The 20,172-nt window shown below is 46.8% G+C and overlaps 1 protein-coding gene across 1 annotated transcript; it reads right to left on the bottom strand.

Annotated features, from left to right (window-relative positions):
* Positions 1–1,607: 1,607 nt before the first annotated feature.
* LOC128347251 (extracellular matrix protein 2-like) lies at positions 1,608–18,647 on the bottom strand. The gene is made up of 8 exons (XM_053301618.1): positions 18,294–18,647; positions 13,937–15,157; positions 11,029–11,144; positions 9,598–9,730; positions 6,916–7,073; positions 6,352–6,491; positions 4,468–4,794; positions 1,608–1,788 (listed from the first exon to the last, which is right to left on the bottom strand). The coding sequence occupies exons 1-8, from the start codon at positions 18,538–18,540 to the stop codon at positions 1,608–1,610; spliced, it is 2,523 nt and encodes an 840-aa protein (XP_053157593.1). The 5' UTR covers positions 18,541–18,647.
* Positions 18,648–20,172: the final 1,525 nt, after the last annotated feature.

The following is a 20,172-nucleotide window of genomic DNA, read 5'->3' as shown; positions in this document are numbered from 1 at the left end:
TATACAAGTGTGTGCAATTTCTCTTATTTTTTCATTTTTTGTTCTTTGGTTTTTATTATTTGGCATAATTTCATCTAGTTTTGCTAGTCATGAGGACGGGCTTTGAAGCACTCGAAGATTCCTCAGCCCCTGGAAATCTTACTCAGCCACTCTCCGGCTTTTGAGATCGCACCAGAGTACTGCTCACATGTTTTGAAACCTATTTTCACAGCCATACAAGAGGAGATAGAAACTTGTTGCTTTTTTTTTGTCTTGTCATTTTAAAATGAAAGTTGAGATTCCAGAATGCTGAGTTCTGAGCCTGATACCACATTCGAGACTTTTTCTGTGCTCCCACAAAATTATTCCAGAAGCACATCCCAGCTGGGATGTGGGACTCTTAGGTGCTGCCACCATGACACCATCAAAGGCCTCTTTGCACTACAAAGGAGTTCTGGTCATTTATTTTATGTATATTTGTGATGTGTTCTCCCTGTCTCAAAAGCTCAGAGCAGGCTATTATAAAATTCATACACCCCATCCCCCACCCACTTTCAAAGTCATATAAAGTATATTTGTATTGTTATTTATTATTATTTTTACATTTATATCCCGCTCTTCCCCCAAGGAGCCCAGAGCGGTGTACTACATACTTGAGTTTCTCTTTCACAACAACCCTGTGAAGTAGGTTAGGCTGAGAGAGAAGTGACTGGCCCAGAGTCACCCAGCTAGTTTCATGGCTGAATGGGGATTTGAACTCGGGTCTCCCCGGTCCTAGTCCAGCACTCTAACCACACCACCACACTGGCTCCTTTGTATTTGTAGTCAGGTGTGTGCTCACAGTAAGCAAATGACTGAGCGGCTGTGAGAATATACATTTCAGTTAGGTGTGGAAATGGACAGATGGCTTCCTGGAGGAAAAGTGTGTTTGAATGGATGAACACACATGTGTGGCTAACAGAGGGAATGAAAGAATGGTTATGCATCATAGTAGATGAAGGATGTCAAATTGAGGGGAGATGAAAGGATGGCTTTGTGTATGAAGACATGGGTGAATAAACAAATTGGGGTGAATGCAGAAAAAAATCTCTTTTGTTAGAAGAGCATAAATTATTTATAAAAGAGCAAAAAAGTTATTTTGTGTTATGCTCTACTACGCAGGCTACAAAATGCCACCCATCAGACTGAATGATGTCTGTTGGAATGTTGTCAGCAGAGAAGAAGAAACCTAAGCTTTGCAGCTGGATGGTAAGAAGAAACCGGTCTGTGAATGCGCATGCGAGTGTGTGTGTGTCAAAGGATATGCTGCTGCTTTGGCTTGAATTGATGCAACTTTACAGAGTAGCACTGTGCCCTGCTGTGCTCATCTTGTATCTTTGTAAACAGATAGAACTAAGGCATCGTGTTTCCAGCACTCTCTCATCACAAGGCAACTGACCTTAGACATGACTGTCCCTGAAACATTTACAGCTCTAGGAAATGGGGAGCAGGAAGCAATTGTTTCACAGAGGAGGGAGCTCTGGCTGGTGCAGCTTCTCTCACCTCCGCATCACTGTGACATCCTGAAAAGCAAGAACCTCCGGAGTGGAGCAAGGCACGAGCCCATCAGGCAAGACCTGCCAGTTGCCTTAATAATAGTCCTCTTCATGCTGTTGTGGTCGCAGCACCACACTGTGATAGGCTTTGATGCAGGAGAAGGCGGTGGGTGGGATGCGGCGGCGGTCAATCAAGTTGTTCTCCAGGTGCATGGACACAATATTGGAGTCCTCGGATACTCGTGTGTCACAGACAGAGTTCAGAGGGACATGCCTGCCAGGAAGAGAGAGGAAGAGCCAGGTTTCACATAACTAATCCCAATCATCCTTACAGCAACTCTCTAAGGTAAAGGTAAAGTGTGCCCGTCCAGCCGGTGTAATACTGACCTACCTTACAGAGTAAAGTAAAGTGTCAGACAATACAGCCATAGGAGCCATGGAGCTGCTCTGGGAAGAGCAGAAGGTTCCCAGTTCCCTCCCTGGCTTCTCCGAGATAGGGCTGAGAGAGATCCCTGCCTGCCACCTTGGAGAAGCTGCTGCCAGTCTGTGAAGACAATACTGAGCTAGATAGACCAGGGGTCTGACTCAGCATATGGCAGCTTCCTAGGTTCCTCTGATATTACGGTCTCATAGCTTGAATTAATTATTTTAAAGGGCCTCCATTTTTAAAGAAGCCTCATTCATTCACCCACAACAAGGAGAAGAAGTCCATACAGCCAGGTAGACAGGAGATTCCTCCTCCAGTCAGGCCAACCTCTTAGCTTCCCTCCTGACCAGGAACTGGGTTGGCTGAGACCATGTGTGGTGTGCACGGAACCGCGGAACTGCGGTCCGGCACTGGGGTGGGGGGTTGCTTTAAGAGCGGGGGGAGGGTTTACTTACCCCTCCCGCCGCTTTCCACCTCTGGCGCCCGTAGTTCTATTAATAATTGGGGCGCCAGGATACCTCCCTGCCGCCCCTTTCCCCGCTTGGCTGGCTGCTGGCGCTGCGGCTGCGCTGTGAAAGGCTTCAATGTCACGCGCTTGCGCTTCACCTCCCTAGGCAATTTACCTAGCTTAGGCAGTAGTAGTAAAAGGTTTCTGCCCATTATTTACAAGAACATTCGTTATTCCTCCATATGCATATGTAAAAGGCTTCAATAGGCCTTTTGTGCATGCGCACGTCGCGCATGCGCTTCACGTCTCCTCAAAGAAGGAGGTCATCGGCGGACTCTGCAGGTGGGTGTGCCTCCGACGACCCTGGCCCCGGGACGGGGAGGCGAGGGGGCTGCTGTAACTGCGGCTGCAGCTGTGGTGGCGGTGGTGAGTCTTTCGTGCTGGGCCCCGCGTGCACTCTGCTGGTGGAGGGCAAGGACAGAGGTGCTGCTTGTGGTGCTAGGGCGGCGGAGGGAAAGGGGCGCGCTCGAGGCTTGGGCCATGGAGGGGCTGCATGCTCCCTTCTCCCCTGAGGCAGCTGGCGGCAACAGTGGGAGCACGTGGGTCTGTTTGTAGGCACGCACGTCGCAGAGACGTGAAGCACATGCGCCACGTGCGCATGCGCAAAAGGCCTATTGAAGCCTTTCACATATGCATATGGAGGAATAATGAATGTTCTTGTAAATAATGGGCAGAAATCTTTTACTACTACTGCCTAAGCTAGGTAAATTGCCTAGAGATGTGAAGCGCAAGCGCGCACGACATTGAAGCCTTTCACAGCGCAGCCGCAGCACCAGCAGCTAGCCAAGCGGGGAAAGGGGTGGCAGGGAGGTATCCTGCCATCCCAATTATTAATAGAACTACGGGCGCCAGAGGTGGAAAGCGGCAGGAGGGGTTAGTAAACCCTCCCTCTGCTCTTAAAGCATCCCCCCCACTGGATCATCCGAATCCAAACCGCCCATGTCCGGACCGTTCCAGAGGCCTGTAGAATGGCCTCTGGACCAGTTCGGGCACATCCCTAGTGTGAAGAGGGGCACAGGGTCATCTTCCCCTGACCCTTTCAGCTGGCCTGGTACTGATCTCTCCCTCTCCATGTTGTCATTTCTTGCCACATGGTCTTGGACAGGAAAAGAACACTAGCCTGGAACGCAGACTGGAAAGTTTGGCCTAATTCCAAAAATTTCCAAGAGGAACCTGGCCCATTTTCTGAATAATAAGATTGAAAGTGCAGAGCATGCTTCATTAATAAGGTAAATAAACTAACAACATCAATCACTTGACCTCTGTAAGTATTTAATGGAGATATTGCAGACTCGATACCTATACCAGCCAGCGTGGTGTAGTGGTTAGAGTGCTGGACTAGAACTGGGGAGACCCGAGTTCAAATCCCCATTCAGCCATGAGACTAGCTGGGTGACTCTGGGCCAGTCACTTCTCTCTCAGCCTAACCTACTTCACAGGGTTGTTGTGAGGAGAAACCTAAGTATGTAGTATGCCGCTCAGGGCTCCTTGGAGGAAGAGCAGGATATAAATGTAAAAGTAATAATAATAATAATGTTCTTTGCCACCCCGCTTTGCTTTGCCAAACTAGTTGTTCTAGAGTCGCTCCTGCTCAAGCACAGTCCTGGCCAGGCCAAGCTTCTGATCCCAGCAGCCCCTCCCTCTTCTTCCCCAGCACCCAGTGAGAAGACCCATAGCATTTTGCTGGCATCCGGTCCGTTTGCATTGCGGCCTGTCAACCTCTTCAGCCTAAAGGCTTGGATCCTCCCCAGCCAAGCTGCTTAGGCATCACAGGGGCAGCAGTGACCTTGTGGCTGGGTGCTCTTGTTCAGTTCACAAGCCGCTGGGCCCAGGAGGGTCCAGCACTCCACCCTCAAGAAGTTGCCCATCACTGATCTAGCCCAGAGCTTGGAGGCTCTCCAGATGCATTGACTGGAGATGCTAGGGATAAGGCGAAATACCATGCACACATGCTCTACAACTGAGTTACAGCCATGCCTCACCCAGAGAAGGCAAGGAGCATGGTGGGCTCTCTTCACCTGATGCGGTTGTGGCTCAGCCGAAGGACCTGTAGCCCTTTTAAGTTCAGGATGCCGCGGGGAATGGCCCGGAGCTGATTGTTGTCCAGGAGCAACTCAGCAAGGGAACGGTAGAGCCCCAAGAAGGAGACGGCATGGATGCCGTCGTCCTGCAGCACATTGTGGGACAGGTGTAGGAATTCCAGGCCTGGCTTCATGTGGGCAAAGACGTAACCAGGGATGCGCTCGATGCGGTTATGATGCAGGGTCAGCTGCTTCAGATGCCGTGGCAGGAACGAGGGCACGTGTGCCAGCCGGTTGTGGGAAAGATCCAAGGCCTCCAACTTCCTGGTGGAGAAGGGGAGAAGGCAAACTATCAGGATTCCTGACTAAAGGGCTGGTTTAGGATGTACGCAGAAAGTCTCACAAAACTCTCCTTTGCTTACTTTCCCCATAAGTTCATTGCCCATTCACAACTGCTTCTTTTCCCTAATGTGCAACTTTTGTGCCATTAACTAACATTTTGTGACATTTTAACTAACTAACAAACAAAGGCTCCTTCTTTATATTATTACAGCTACTTAGCGATTACATGGAATGATGATGTGACACTGAGACATTTGGCTACACGAACAATATCGCTATGCCAAATCCGAGTGAGAGCAGGAAGCATTGCCCTCAGTCATAACAGGCTTCCAGGTGATGCCAGGTAGCCATTTAGATTTGGCTACATGATGACATCACAATGCTAAATCGGAGTGAGGACAATGCTTCCCACTTTCACTCTGAATGGGCAAATATGTCTGCTTCATTTTACAGATCTTCCATCTAAGCAATCAATGACATGTGTGGGCATGTGTGGGGCAAGGTTTTTTTTGTCAAACATGCCTCTTCCACTTCAGCTTAGCCCTAATCAGACTAGGGACTGGTGTATGGATCCCATGAATGGTTGCTGAGTGGAGAAGGTGCTCCACACCACTGATTTCTTAGGAACCCTCTGCAACTGTGGTCATTTATATAACACTTATGAAACTGAACCCATTTAACTGTCATGGCTTCCCCCAAAAATGCTTTGGGAATTGTAGCGTTGAAGATGCTGAGAACTCATTTAGTGATTCTCAGCCCCTATATAGGACTGCAGTTCCCAGGGTTCCTTGCAGTCATGAAAAACTAATTCGACTTGAAACGAGGACTGCCAACTATTTTTCTAGCCCTGCTCCTGTAGCAGGCAGATACGTGGTGGGTAAGCTTTGCCTGCTGAATCTCTGTGTGTCAAACTACTGTTAAAGGGACAGGGGCTGGGGCGGGCCAGAACAAAAGTTGGCAACACTACTTGAAACAAGTTTATATTTGTAGTGCAGTCTGATGTATGCAGCCTCTGTCATCCATCCACCACCCTGCCTCTGAAGAATTTTTGGGAGAACAGAAATTCCCTTATTGCTAGAGCTGCCCACTTTTTAATACTAACCCCTGTGCCTGTGTGTTTAGCAGCAGTTTCATCTGCTAACATTAGTAGGAGCTTCCTGCTGTGAGAGGCGTCAGTGGCTGATTTCTGCACAACAGATTGTTGAAAGGCGCAAGGCTAGGCCAGGTCCCTTGGAAGGCAGAGTTTTAATACCTAACAGCAAGAAATGCTGATAGCAGCTTTTTCCCACCCTTTGGCAGGGCTCCTGTGCTTTCAACAGCTATGGGACAGGCAGAAATCCAGCAGGTGAAGTTTTCCCCTATCACTGCATTTGGAAGAAAAGAAAACTGGCTTCAGATTTTCTGCCTGTCATGCTCCCACTAAAGGTACAAGAGACCAAGTTGGGGGGTGGGGACGATACAAAGTTGGCAGCCCTAGTTAAGAGGCAGCAATCCTTTCTGGGTTCCATTCCAAGCTCTGATCTTGCTAGAGTCACTCACGGGAGGTCTATCCAGGCGCGGGGAGCAATGTGATCCTCCTGCAGCTTGTTGTTGCTCAGAACCAGCACCGTGAGGTTGAGAGTTTTGTTGAGGACACCCTCCGTCACCTCCTCAATGCGATTGGAATCCAGATGCAGCTCCTGCAAAGGGAGGGCGGAAGGGAAGGCAGGGGAGTCACCTTCAACTCAAACCCATCCTACACTGATAGCCTCCCCCATTAACTGCATTCCTGCTGCTCATGCCTTCGTCCTAGTTTTACCAGTCCCAGGCTGTGACAGGGTTCGGAACCTGTAGCCTACAGATGCAGCACCTACTCTCACCCCTCAAATAACACAAAGCCAAACTCTAAGAAATGAGGTTAAATGAGGCCAGGGAAAGATAAAGGTTTTTGAAGAGCAGCTAGGGATGGTATGGTAGAAGCACAGTTTCTTGCCTGCTGTCTAGCATTTCATAGATGAATTGACACCTCTGATCTGCCAGAATCTGCTTTTGGCTCAGCCCAGGGGACCAAAATTTTTGAAATCAGAAGTTGGCAACCTGATATAAAGAATAAACCCTGCTCACCTGCAGGGATGCAGGCAAACCTGAAGGGATGGCCCGAAAGCGGTTCCGATCCAGTCGCAGGTAGATTAGTTTGCTCAAGGGCTTGAAAGTGGTAGGGAGCACATTCCCATCATGCAGCTGGTTTCCCTCTAGCTCCAGAGTGAGCAGCTTGGAGAGGCCTGTGGAGAGGCAGGGCAGAGAAGAGGAATCCAGATAAAGTCCCCTCCAGAGCTATAGTGGAACCAGCTCTTTGAAGGCCCATGTACAGGGTGGGAAAAGGAGCCCCAAGAGTGTATTAGGAAATGATACACTGATCTACATCAGTCCAACTCATGTATAAAAGTATAAACGCTGGTTAAATAAGGTTGCCAGGTTCCCCCCACTCTCAAAAAATCCTGCTCTTGTGCCCTTAATCTTGTGTCTCACACACAGGAATGCAGCAAAGAACTGAGGAATGCCACACCCGGAGGTTTTTCATACAGGGCTTAACAACAGCAACAAATATTTATATACCGCTTTTCAACAAAAGTTTCCAAAGCGGTTTACACAGAGAGAAAAATAAATAAATAAATAAATAAATAAATAAGATGGCTGCCTGTCCCCAAAGGGCTCACAATCTAAAAAGAAACACAAGACAGACACCAGCAACAGTAACTGGAAGTACTGTGCTGGGGGTGGATGCAGCCAGTTACTCTCCCCCTGCTAAAAAGGAGAATCACCACATTAAAAGATGCCTCTTTGCCCAGTTAGCAGGTTAGCTTTTGAAGCCCGTTAGTTCTCATCTCCCCCAGAATGGAGGGCAGATTTACTTCAAAGTCCCTGCGAGCTGTCAGGGAGCACTTCACACACAATTCGGGTTTTTTACTGTGCGTTAGAGTGCAGCCTGATTTATATCTGGGGTAAAAAAAATCCACTTTTTGTTTCAGGTTTTGGGAATAAAGTTGAGTTCGCTGTAAAGCCTCGCAGAAAACGCGCAGTAAAGCCTGCGGTGTGAAGAACTCCCGGCTGAATTTCTGCTTGTCACACTACTGGGAAAGGCACAGGAGGTCAGTTAGAAAGAAAAAAGTTGACAAACTGACACAAGAGCTCTTGTGACAAAGCAGCTGAGACAAACAAATTCTGCAAATTCCATGCCTCTATGCAGATTAGCCCAATCTTCACATTTTCTTCCAATTGCTGCTAAACCACACACCGCTCCCAGAGACAGGATAGTATCAAAAGGTCTTTCTGAAGGGTGCACAGAGTTCACAGCAGGCTCCATGTCTATTACAACTTCCTGTGTACACCATTTGCCAGCTGCTAACAAGCTTTTTCAGGAGCCTACCCACACATATCCAGCATAGGTGGATCATAGGGTCAGAAAAAGACACACTCCTTGGTTTCTAGTTTGATTTGGGATCTCCACTTCACGCTGTTGGGTGGCAAGTGTGTAACACATCTGCATACAGGTGAATGGATCAGAAGGGGCATCTGTATTTGGTACAGATTCAGAATGGGGAGGTCATAATATAGGCTGAATGTAATTTCCACCCCAATCTTCAATATGGGAATAAAAACAGTGGACTGCATTGCTGGGTTGTTGTAAAACAGCCTTCCTCAGCCCACCCCCACCCCCACCCCGGTCTGCATTATGGGGGTGTTAACATGACAAGATTGTAATAAGCCAGTCAGCCTCTGCCCCACTCCAGATCTAATATGGAGATAGCAACACTGGACTACACTGCAGGGCTGTTGTAAACCACTATCTCTCAGCTTCCCACTCCCTGTAATATGGACATAATGTTGTTCAGCCTAATTCTACCCACTCCCACCTGCAATATGTCGATAATATGGGACAGGTTTTTTCCTCTCCTCCTTATGCAGAAAAGATGTGCACAGCACTTATTTATTATTCATTCATTCATTCATTCATTCATTCATTCAGTGCATTTATATACTGCCCTATACAAAAAGTACCTGGGCGGTTCATTTAAAACCTATTTTTCAGAAGCCAGAAAAAGAACACATTTTCAGCCCAATAAGACTAGAGTGTAAAAGAGCACGAACCCTTGCCTTTGATTCTAGCTTTGGTGTTTGGGTGTGTTTGTTTGTGCAAGTGGGGGCATACTACTGCCAAATAACAGCTAATAAAAAGTCCTGGATTCCTTTTCTTCTACAAGCAGCTGACACATTTACTCTCTAGTGAAGGGGAGAAGCTGTGTAAAAAGCATCTAATCTTCGCCAGTCAAAGGACTGTCAGTCTAGTACTTTATTTTATGCCTATGGGCCTGATTCCACTGTGCCTGCTGCTGCTGGATTGGAAGGTAAGCACCCTCTGGTGTGCTGAAGGTTAGGTGCTGCTTAGCAGTGCAGGGCATTTCCTGGGAAGTAACATGCATTTCCTGAGTTTCCTGCAGCAGGCTCCACAAGGACAGCAGCAGTGACAGCAGAAACACCAGAGGTTTTAACATTGAATCTTTAAGATTTAGCCTTCCTCTCTTAGCCTTCCAAACACCAAGAGATGAGTTAATTGCTTTGTACTGTTTTGTTATAATCTGTTGTAAGCCACCTTGAAGATTGATTTGATTGAAAAGCGGGTATAGATCTTTAAAATAACCATGATAAGTAAAATAAATCGTTTCCATGGGCCATGTGAGCATATGCAGAATTCTACTACCAGCTATTGGAACTCATTTTTTTTAAAAAAAGAGAAAGAACCCCCACCTCGGAAGCTGTGCCTCTGCAGTCCTTCTAAATTATTGTCGTTCAACTTTAGTTCCTGTAATGAAGAGGGTAAGGCTGGGATTGTGGTGAGCTGATTCCCATCCAGATTCAGACGCTTCAGCTTAGTGAGATTCTGTATGGGGGTGGGGAGAAGATTTGAGATCAACTCTGATATAATTAAGAAATGATATAGATTGACTTTTATTAGAGATTGTTTAGCATATGATTTACAAAAGCAATACAGCAGTGAATAGAATTTCCTGATAAAACACGGCCACGTACAAAAGAATGTGTGGTTGCAATAGTAGAGAGAATATAGCACCTTACTCAGATTCCTACAGGTTTGGGTAGAGTCTGGTTATTACTGTCTTGAGGATCCTGCTTTGTATGCACAAGTTTGCATGGTCCACCCTGGCAATGACATTACACTGATCTCAGGTAGCAATTGTAGGAAAGCTCTTTACATGTAGAGTTGCCATACCCCCCAAAATTTAGGGTTTCACCCAGATTTTAAGCATCTCACCCATATTGCTTAGCCCACCCAGATTTGCCCGTATTTCAGTTTTCATTGTTTGTTTGTTTGTTTGTTTAAAGCTAAGCTAGATATGGCAGGAGTAGAAGCGGAGTTATGGAACAAAACGTGCAGTCACTATTCTGCACAAAAATTATTTTCAAGCCAGTTTATATAATATGCAAATCAGGCACCCAGATTTGGAAAGCCAGAATATGGCAACCCTATTGAGATTTTGGAGATCTACTGCCAGTCAGAAGATGGTACTAGTTTGGGACACACACATGCACACACAGCCAGCTTTTAAAATATCAGCTGTAGGGACAGCAGTTTGCAACAGGACCTAACTGCTAACTAAAGTAAAGAGACACTTTATAAAGTGACAATTCACTTTTTTTAGCAGGGGGAGAGCAACTGGCCCTCTCCATCCCCAGCATTCCTCCTGTGGCTGTTGCTACTGTCTATCTTATGTTTCTTTTTTTAGATTGTGAGCCCTTTGGGGACAAGGAGACACTTTATTTATTTATATCTATGTAAACCACTTTGGGAACTTTTGTTGAAAAGCGGTATATAAATATCCATCAGATTCATATTCGACCTTTGTGCAGAAGTGCGTAACCCTTTCATTTTATACTGTTTTCTCCCCAAATGCACCCCTCTTGGCTCTGCTCATGCACTTGGTTTAGTGTTACACCTACATGTGGCTAGCATTGACCAAACCAATACAGACATGATTCTGGATGCCTGTTAATTCAATGAATTAATGCCTATTACTATGAGCAGTGATGGATTGCTGAGTTTTCACTTGCTGGGAAACTGAGACCCAGAAATTTTTAAAAAAAAATTATGGAAAGCATTATTGCCTGGTTCCCTTCCTTCTTTCATTGGCATTAGCAAGGTAGTCTGTCCTAGTCACTTACCTGGAAAGCTTCTGGGTGCAGACCTGCCATATCCAGCTTGTTCTTGCTGAGATCCAGCCATTCCAGATTGGGCAATCCAAAGAAAATCTCAGCTGGGACACTGGTGATCTCATTCTCTGGGAAAGCATAAAAGGGTGCTGGTGAAGGATGTTAAAGATGGGACATTGCTAGGTTCTTAAAAGATCCAGGGTCCAGTCCACAACCCCCTTTTGATAATTAAACTCAATCATACTCCCCCCACCCCACAGCTTAATTACATATGTTTTTTGAAGTCTCTAATGGCGCAGCGGGGAAATGCTTGACTAACAAGCAGAAGGTTGCCGGTTCAAATCCCCACTGGTACTTTATCGGGCAGCAGCGATATAGGAAGATGCTGAAAGGCGTCATCTCATACTGTGCGGGAGGACAGAATGGTAAACCCCTCCTGTATTCTACCAAAGAAAACCACAGGGCTCTGTGGGCGCCAGGAGTTGAAATCGACTTGTCGGCACACTTCACCTTAATATTATAATACAGCATCTATGAAGATGGAGGCAGCAGAGTGCTAGGTGAGGCTGGGAGCTCTCTCCCCTGCTCTGTGCAGGCGCCTCCATTGCTGCACTTCCTTTCTGGAAGAGGTCATGGAGGAGGGAGGTGGGTGGTTGATGAAATTTGGGGCTCTGAGCCATTCACTGTGGGGGTGGGCCCCCTAATGATGCTCCTGCTTAATGAAATGACTCCCAAAGTAGTTACAGGGAAGAGGAAAGACTATTCAGAGACCTTCTTTGGATATTGTAATAGCAACACAAGAGCTGGGTCAACACTTCACATGCCGATCCTCCAAACTATAGTTTGTTCGTTTTCCTATCTGTGGTTTGAACTAAGCCACGGTTCCCTGAATTTGAACATAATGTGGAACTGTGGTTTATTTCAAACCAAAAGTGGATGTTGTCTCTCTTCTCCTCTCATGCAGAAAATAGGAGCAGGGGAGAGTGTTTGAGCCTGCATCTCCCTTAGACTTGTTCCCATAGTGAGAAATCATGGTTTCCTTCTATATCTGGGTGGTTTCCAGACAGCTTCTTAAAAATGCTTTGCAATTTTGTATAGGCTTGATGTACGTTCATATGATCTGGGTTGGACACCGTCTTGCATAAGGTGCTGTTCGCACAGCATTGGATCTTATCTTGACTTTACACGCTTACAACGTTCTATGTCCGTCGTGAAAAAGTAGCTGATTTTCTGAAGTTTGAGAACAGTTTGCCTCTGTTCCTGCCTGACATAAAAGCAGGCATGCAGAGAATCCATTTACATATGAATCCTCCCTAGAGACTAACTCTTTACTTTCTGGCTGGGAATAACCCCACCACCAATTCCATTCTTAAATTTCCTTTTTCTCCTGCTTTTTCTCTCACAGCAACCCCTTGGCCCCCTTCACCTCTCCCTCCCTTTCTCTCTGGAGGGGCCCTATATGCAGATCCAGGGGGAGGGGCAGGTTTGCTGATCCTCCTCCTCCTTTCTGCTTTCTCCCTGCAATGCCGGCACTATTCAATAGCATAGAATTCAATTACATATACATCAATGATACTCAGACTCTTGATCACCACTGCATACACCTGCCGGCCCTCGAACCAGCGCGCGCCCCCCAGCCCCCCACAGTTGTGTCCCTCATTCTGGCAATGAAATGTTGGCAACCCTAGATAAAAGAAATGTGCATGGGAAGTTCATTTCTCGCAAACTATCATTGGCTCTCTTAAAAATGATACTCATTTTGTCTCCCGTCAAAGGAAACATATTATACTTCTATGTGTTGTATTCTTTGCATGAAATTTGATTCCAGGTGGTAGCAATGTCTGGGTACTCATAATTATTTGTCTAATACTTTAGATTTAATAATGTAATCCACAGAAGAGACAAATGAAATTAGATACAAAAGTTTTGTTTATAATTCCTACATATTTGGTTGGGTGCATGTCTGAAGAAAGGAATGTTACTAGACCTCAGGATAGTCCCAGAACTCAGAGAACTACAGCTCTAGCTGTCTTTGGTCCACCACAGAGCCCTGGTTCAAGGTGGGCAAAAGAGTGCAGAACAGGCTAATCCTGCTGGGCCAGATGGCATTACACTTGCCCCTCTTTGTAATGCCCTCTGTGCCAGCAGGCACAAGTCCACCTTGCTCCATTGTGAGATAGCAGAGTACATACACTAGGGAAAAGACGAGGAAAAAGAAGGTGTGTGCGTGCACGTGTATGTGAGCCAGCGTGGTGTAGTGGTTAGCATGCTGGACTAGGACCGGGGAGACCGAGTTCAAATCCCCATTCAGCCATGAAACTTGTTGGGTGACTCTGGGCCAGTCACTTCTCTCTCAGCCTAACCTACTTCACAGGGTTGTTGTGAAAGAGAAACTCAAGTATGTAGTACTCTGGGCTCCTTGGAGGAAAAGCGGAATATAAATGTAAAAAGTAATTAAAAATAATAATATATACCCCAATCTTTCTCTGAGGAGCCCAGAGTGGTGTACATGGTTATGTTTTTCCTCACAACCACCATGTGAAGTAGGTTAGGGTGACAGATAAGTGAATGGTCCAGTCACCCGGTTGTAGATGTACATCCAGGAACAGGGGTACAGAGAGAAGAAAAGCTTGAGGAGGCACAACTCCTCACATTTTTGAGGGGGGAAAGAAATACATTTTTGGAGGGAGAAAAATATGTTTTAGGGGAAGCAGTTTTTAATTTTAGGGGGAGATAAAAATACTGTTTCATAGCTGGGGAAAGGAAAACACTTTGGGGGAGGTGAAAAGTTAACACTTTGGGGAGGAGGTTCAGTAAAATGAAGGGGGAATTCTTCAATTGCTTAGGGGGAATCTGCACCCCTGTCAGGTAATGGAGGCACATGTGAATGGGAAACTCCTTGCCTATCTCAGAGACTCACCTGCCAGGTAGAGGGTCTTGAGGACAGGGTCATTCAGTTTTGGCACATGTTTCAAGCGGGCATTGCCACAAGCGATGGCATGTTCAGAAAGGAGGCAAGTTGTGGGCAGAGATGGCAGGATGGGTTCATCTCTTTCCTTTGGAAATGCCAGCCGCCATTTTGGCATGCCTGTCCCTGCCTGGAAGACATTCTTGTGGGAGGAGCTTTTTTCTTTCACAGCCTCTGTTTGGGTGGCATTCATGAAGCGAACACTTGGTGTATTTTCTGACCATGTCTGGCCACCTGTTTGGTGCAGGGTTCTATGCCCCGTCTCTTTCAATGCTCGGCTGACATTGCTGTAGGAAGAACCAGGCTCTTTCCTTGGCACTGTCCAGCTGGCATTCCTGTGGGAAGCTTTGTGCTCCCTTTTGACCTCTGCCCAGCTGCCATTCCTGTGCTGGCTACCATGCCTCTTCCTTGGTGGTACCCAGCTGGAATTTCTATGGGGGAAACTGGGCTTTCCCAATGGCAGTGCCTGGCTAGCATTCCTGAGGGAAAGGCTGAGCTTTTTCTGTGGCAGTGCCCAGCTGACATTCTTATAGGCAAGGCTGGGCTCCTTCTTGGCTTCAACCCAGCTGGTATTCCTGTGTGGGGTGCCATGCCTGTTTCCTGGCCCTACCCAGCTGGCATTTCTGTGAGTGACGCTGGGCCTCTTGTTTGCCTGTGCATGGCTCGCATTTCTCCGCTTTTGCCATGGCTGTGTCCAAGTGGTATTTGTGGAGGGTATGTCATGCTCTTTCCCAGATACAGCCTGGCTGGAATTCCTGTGGGAAAACGGAGGCTCTTTTGTTCCCTGTGCCCGAGTGCTGTTCCTAGTGAGGATGCTCCGCTCCTTCCACGCCAGGGTGTGGCTAGCATTTCTGTGGAGGGTGCCATGTTCCTTTCCTGATGATAGCCAGCTGCTGGTGTTCCTGTGGGAAGAGAGGTTCTCTTTTTGCAACAATGCCCGGGTGCCATTTCTGTGGAGAAATCTGGGCTCTTTTCCTTTGTTTATTTTACCAGCATTTTTGTGGGCAGAACTGGAGAGTACTAGGCTTTCATTTCTGGGCTGAGGACTTGGCGTTTTTCCTGCCTGTACCAGAGTAACATTCTTGTGCACCGTGCCATAGTCTTTTCTTGCCTGTGCCCTTTGGGGGGCACCATGTTCCTTCACCAGTGTTTTCTTGGCATGATGGGTCACACCTGCCAGGAAGGAAGATGCATGTTGAAAGTCAGGGATCAGCACCAGCCTAAAACATTTTGCCACTCACATGGCATTCCCCTTCAGCTAACATGGGGCACAAACCCTAAGTAAGAATGAACATAAGAGCATAAGAACAGTCCTGCTGGATCAGGCCCAAGGAAGCCCATCTAGTCCAGCATCCTGTTTCGCACAGTGGCCCACCAGATGCCGGTGGAAGCAACAAGCAGGAGTTGAGGGCATGCCCTCTCTCCTGCTGTTACACCCCTGCAATTGGTACTCAGAGGCATCCTGCCTTTTAGAACATTCTCTATTTAACAGGGGACACCATACATCATGGACCACATGGGAAATTCTTCTGTATGGGTCTTGCACAACTCCCATGTATTCCATTGAGGCCTGTGTAGAAGAACTTCCACATGTCCCATGGGTCTGATCAATCTGTCATGCTGAATGATGCTCCGAATCCACCGTCTGAGGTGGTTGCCTCACTGTGCCTCAGGGTTAGGGCCCTCTCTGTTGGAAGGGGAAGTAAGGAAAGCAGCTTTATGTAACAGTTAGTTACATCTCCAGACTACCCTGCTCAGGGCAGTATCGAGGGCTGGCACTGTTGGTCAGCTGCTGAGGACCCAGGGGCTTCAAAAGGGCCCACTGCTGATCGCTGAGACAACCTCCACCTCTGTGTCCATAGCCAGGGGTATAGCCAGGGGTAATTGAACAGGGTGAGGGGGCACAAATGACCCTGGACCACTTAGGGAGGTGGAACCTCTAGCTGCATGTGACAGCATGCTTTTTGCTCTCCCCCTCATGGCCAACTGAAGAAGGTGAGCAGGGCAGGGGGCCATCTTCGTTTTTTTATCCCAGGGCCCACTTTAACCGTGTCACACTCCTGCCCATAGCCTCTGTGTAGTGGTAGCAAAGTCACTCTTTCAGGGCTTACCCAGGAAGGAGGGGGTCCAAGAAGGGCAACTTGTCCAGGATGCCTTGAAACCTGGCACCCTTCTATCAGAGCAGGGCATATCAGGTTCCCAAGCAGCCTCCCGTCCTGGTTCTCACCAGGCCTAGACATGCCTTGTCTCCAAAAGGGGTCAAACTAGATTCCTGGTGGCTGCCAATAACGTGGAGATTCCCTATGCTGAGGCACAGTACACTTTGTGCCTGTACAATGGAGAAACTGCCATGTGGAGGCTGTTTCAGCCAGCTTCCGTGTAAGCTGGTACTAGTGGTTAAATAGTTAAGAGTGGCTAGCGGCCACTAGTAAGCTAATGGCTAAGAGTGTCAGCCAGGGTGAGCCAAAAAGTCTTTGGCTCAAATCTTCCCTCAGCCACAAACTTATAAGGTGGCCTCAGGCAAATTGCCATCTCTTAACCTCTGTCCCCTCATCATCTGCAATTTGGGTTAATAATAGTGGCATGTCTTAGGCTGATGTAGAGTTTGTATAATTGTATATATAAACCACTTGGAAACCTCTAAGAAGTGTTGTATAAATGCTAAGCATTACTAGAACTTGCAGAGTGGCCCAAAGTTGTGTAACAAGGACCAGATACAGAGGATGATTCACTTTTTGTCAGCTGTTTGTAAATTCAACCACAAAGTTACTTCATCCAAATAGGAAATGGGTCGTTCATAGTGTCCAGCTGCATGGTGAGGAAATGTTTTACCATGTCCTCACAACCAATTGGAAACTAGTATAGGATGTGGCTGGTAAAATTTGACACCCTGAGCTAAGCCCTGGCTTTCTGCATGGCTGCATCATCCTGCCCTTGGAGTCCTAACGAAGTAATCCTGAAGGACTAACATCCCTTGATCCTTTATGCAGAATCACAAATGCAGATTAGAATTCCTATCCCCCCACCCCCAGCATGCTTTGAAAAGGCAGAGGGGAAATCCTAAATATATCCTTTTGCCATCCTGGCTATGAGTACAACAGGGTGGTAAATGTGTGCAAAAAGGTAACTATTTGGAGTTTATGGACTTTCATTTTGTTCACACAACCGTGAACTGAATGGGATAAGCATCCTACTGAGTTCTGGGAGTCTGAGTGCTCAGATTTTCAGTCATGTGCTTGCAAAAAGAAAGGCAGCAGGCAAGGGGTTTGATAGCTGAGCTCCCACTACTGGGTAAGGCAGTTTTTCCTCCTACCTCATTCAGAAGCTGGGAGTGGAGTCTGGGTGGGGTACATTTGTCCTTCCTTGCTTTTTACAAGCATATGACCAAATATTGGGAATGCACACATCTCCCAAAACTGGGTAGGATGCCCTACCCACTTCATCACAGTTGTGTGAATAAGCCTTTTGAATAAACAGTTAAACTGATCTCATACAAGTAGGAACATAGGAAGCTGCCATACAGGCAGGCCTTCTCTGTAGCCGCTCTTGGGCTGTGGAATGCGCTCCCTGCAGAAATTTGTAATTTGAACTCTTTATTGACCCTCAGGAGAGCCCTTAAGACTTTTCTGGTTTTAAGGGTTTTTAAATTGTTGTAAGGGTGTTTTTTGTTTTTGTTTTTTTAATGTACTGGGGTTTTTAGGGTTTTAAAATTGTTTTTTAACTGATTGTTTTATGGTATTTTAAAATTTTTGTTTTTATTGTTGACTGATTTTAACTGTTTTTGTTTTGCTTGTAAACTGCCATGAGCCAAATTAGGAAGGATGGTTAAAAAATTCATTCATTCATTCATTCATTCATTCAATCAATCAATCAATCAAATAAAATATACTGAGTCAGACCAATGGTCCATCTAACTCAGTATTGTCTTCATAGACTGGCAGTGGCTTCTCCAAGGTTGCAGGCAGGAAACTCTCTCAGCCCTATCTTGGAGATGCCAGGGAGGGAACTTGGAACCTAGATGCTTTTCCTAGAGCAGCTCCATCCCCTAAAGGGAATATTTTACAGTGCTAGTCACCCATTCATATGCAACCAGGGCAGACCCTGCTTAGCTAAGGGGACAAGTCATGCTTGCTACCACAAGACCAATCCTAGAACAATCCTAAGCACATTTGCCAGATGTAAGGCCTACTCAATTCAATTCCTAGTAAGCAAACTTGGGAGTCTAAAGTAGGTACTATTTTAAAACATAGCTAGATCAGGCCTATTAGCAGGTATGCCCTCATTCCTTTATCCCCACCCTCTGTGATACCTCTCTGGGGGTATATCCCTCCTGCTGGGGCTAGGCTGGCATTTGACCCAGTGGATTCTGGCTTGGTAGTGGTGCTGTTTGCCTCCATTTTCCTGCTGCCCAACACCTTTTTTTCAACTTTGGCCAATTCCTTCTTGGCCGCATCTCCCTTCCACAGATTTTGGCCATCCAGATGGGAGACAGTTGCTTCCTTCCTCCTCAAGACACTGTTCTTCACGACTGAAGACTTCCCCTCTCTCTGGCGCATCTCCTTTTCTCCCACAACACTCTCCACACCAGCTCCAGACTTAGTGATCTCTGGGAAACAGAACAGGAAAGAGAAACAAGGATATCTTGGTTAGTTAAACATTTACATTCCCCCATCTATCTATCCAAATAAATGCCATTTCCCTACATTCCACCACATTCTAATGACCAACAAACAGAACCAGGATGAGGCTAATTATGTGGATAGATGCAGGAACTTTTCCAGATGAGTGGCTTCACTCAAGTTTAGCTGTTTTGAGCACTGTACCAAAGTGCTACTTTTAAAAGATGCATATAATGTGCAGTAACTGTGGATTGTCAGGGGGAAAGCTGAATAATGCCATTGTCTGTATGAACGGCACCTTCTGTCACTGTCCTGACATTGCTGTGAATGGTTCTCGCATATGAACTTTCCCCCAACCTAAGGTACATTAAATCACCATTTGGAAAACTCCAAGTTTGCTTCTTCAGGATTGGAGTCATCAAAGGCAAAGAAGCCAGTTCAGCTTCCATGCCAATGGTATCTCTAAATGTACCCTCTTCCCTTTCTCTCATTTAAGTGATAGACTGCTATTCACTCCTATGGCAAAAATTATAGTCCTTCACGAGGGAGGAAGGGACTCCTGTGGTGAGGCAAAATCTGCTCTCCAGCCTCCAGCCCTAAAACAGGGTGAGCCAGCCACCCTGGCTCAAGGACACCAAGGACACCATGGACACCATGGGGGATTGGAGTCCAATGTGTTTTTGTGCATAGAGCACTTTGCATTCCCAAGAGCCCCTTGCAAATACCTGCTGCGTGTGTGCGCGCGCGCGCACACACACACACACACACCATAGATAAACATTTTGCTAGCATTCCACAATCGTGGTGCCAGCACAGAGAAGGGCCTGTTTTGAGTGTCCATTTAGCTTCTTAAAAGGATGGCACCTGAAGCAGGAAACAGGAAGGTTAATACAGGAGGAGGCAGTCTTACTGGGATGCTGGGTTCCAGTTCCTGAGGACTGTAGAGAAAATATCGAGCAACATGAGCCAGACCCAGCCATATCGTTGTCCTAGGTGAAAAGTTAATTCTGCTGCTCCCATCCCACACTTTGCTATACGGCAGGACAAAGATGTGGTTCCCTACTCATGGGTACTTATTCCACTTGCAGCCTCTTTCCTCTGCTCTGAAAGTGAATGGAATGAGGGGGAGGGGACGAGATGTGGGAAATTGGGGGTTGGGGCACAATCTTCTCCTCAGGCCCTGAGGTCCCAAGGTTCTGGGGCAGTGGGACAACCTGTGAAAGTTTCCCAGAATAGGCTGTTACTTGCTGAACTTGTACACTCTGGACAACTGCTTGTACTTATTGAGTAAGGCTGGTTTTGATGGTTCCCAAGCAGGCCTATTCTTTAACACTTTGCCTTTGCCATGGATGATGGTAGAAGAGGAGAGCTGGTCTTGTGGTAGCAAGCATGACTTGTCCACTTAGCTAAGCAGGGTCCACCCTGGTTGAATATGAATGGGAGACTTGATGTGTGAGCACTGTAAGATATTTCCCCTTAGGGGATGGAGCCGCTCTGGGAAGAGCATCTAGGTTCCAAGTTCCCTCCCTGGCAGCATCTCCAAGAAAGGGCTGAGAGAGGTTCCTGCCT

The sequence above is a fragment of the Hemicordylus capensis genome, chromosome 2, assembly GCF_027244095.1.
Source record: "Hemicordylus capensis ecotype Gifberg chromosome 2, rHemCap1.1.pri, whole genome shotgun sequence".
Taxonomy (NCBI): Eukaryota; Metazoa; Chordata; class Lepidosauria; order Squamata; family Cordylidae; genus Hemicordylus; species Hemicordylus capensis.
The sequence above is the reverse complement of the archived record's forward strand: the minus strand, read 5'-3'. Positions and strand labels throughout refer to the sequence as shown.

What these genes read in the sequence shown, in the direction of transcription:
- LOC128347251 (XM_053301618.1), bottom strand. Translation starts at nt 18,540, where the DNA reads ATGCGCCAGAGAGAGGGGAAGTCTTCAGTCGTGAAGAACAGTGTCTTG. An exon ending in TGCACCCAGAAGCTTTCCAG is followed by an intron (nt 9,731 to 11,028) that starts GTAAGTGACTAG and finishes ACCCCCATACAG; the next exon opens with AATCTCACTAAGCTGAAGCG. An exon ending in GCAGAGGCACAGCTTCCGAG is followed by an intron (nt 7,074 to 9,597) that starts GTGGGGGTTCTT and finishes GCCTCTCCACAG; the next exon opens with GCCTCTCCAAGCTGCTCACT.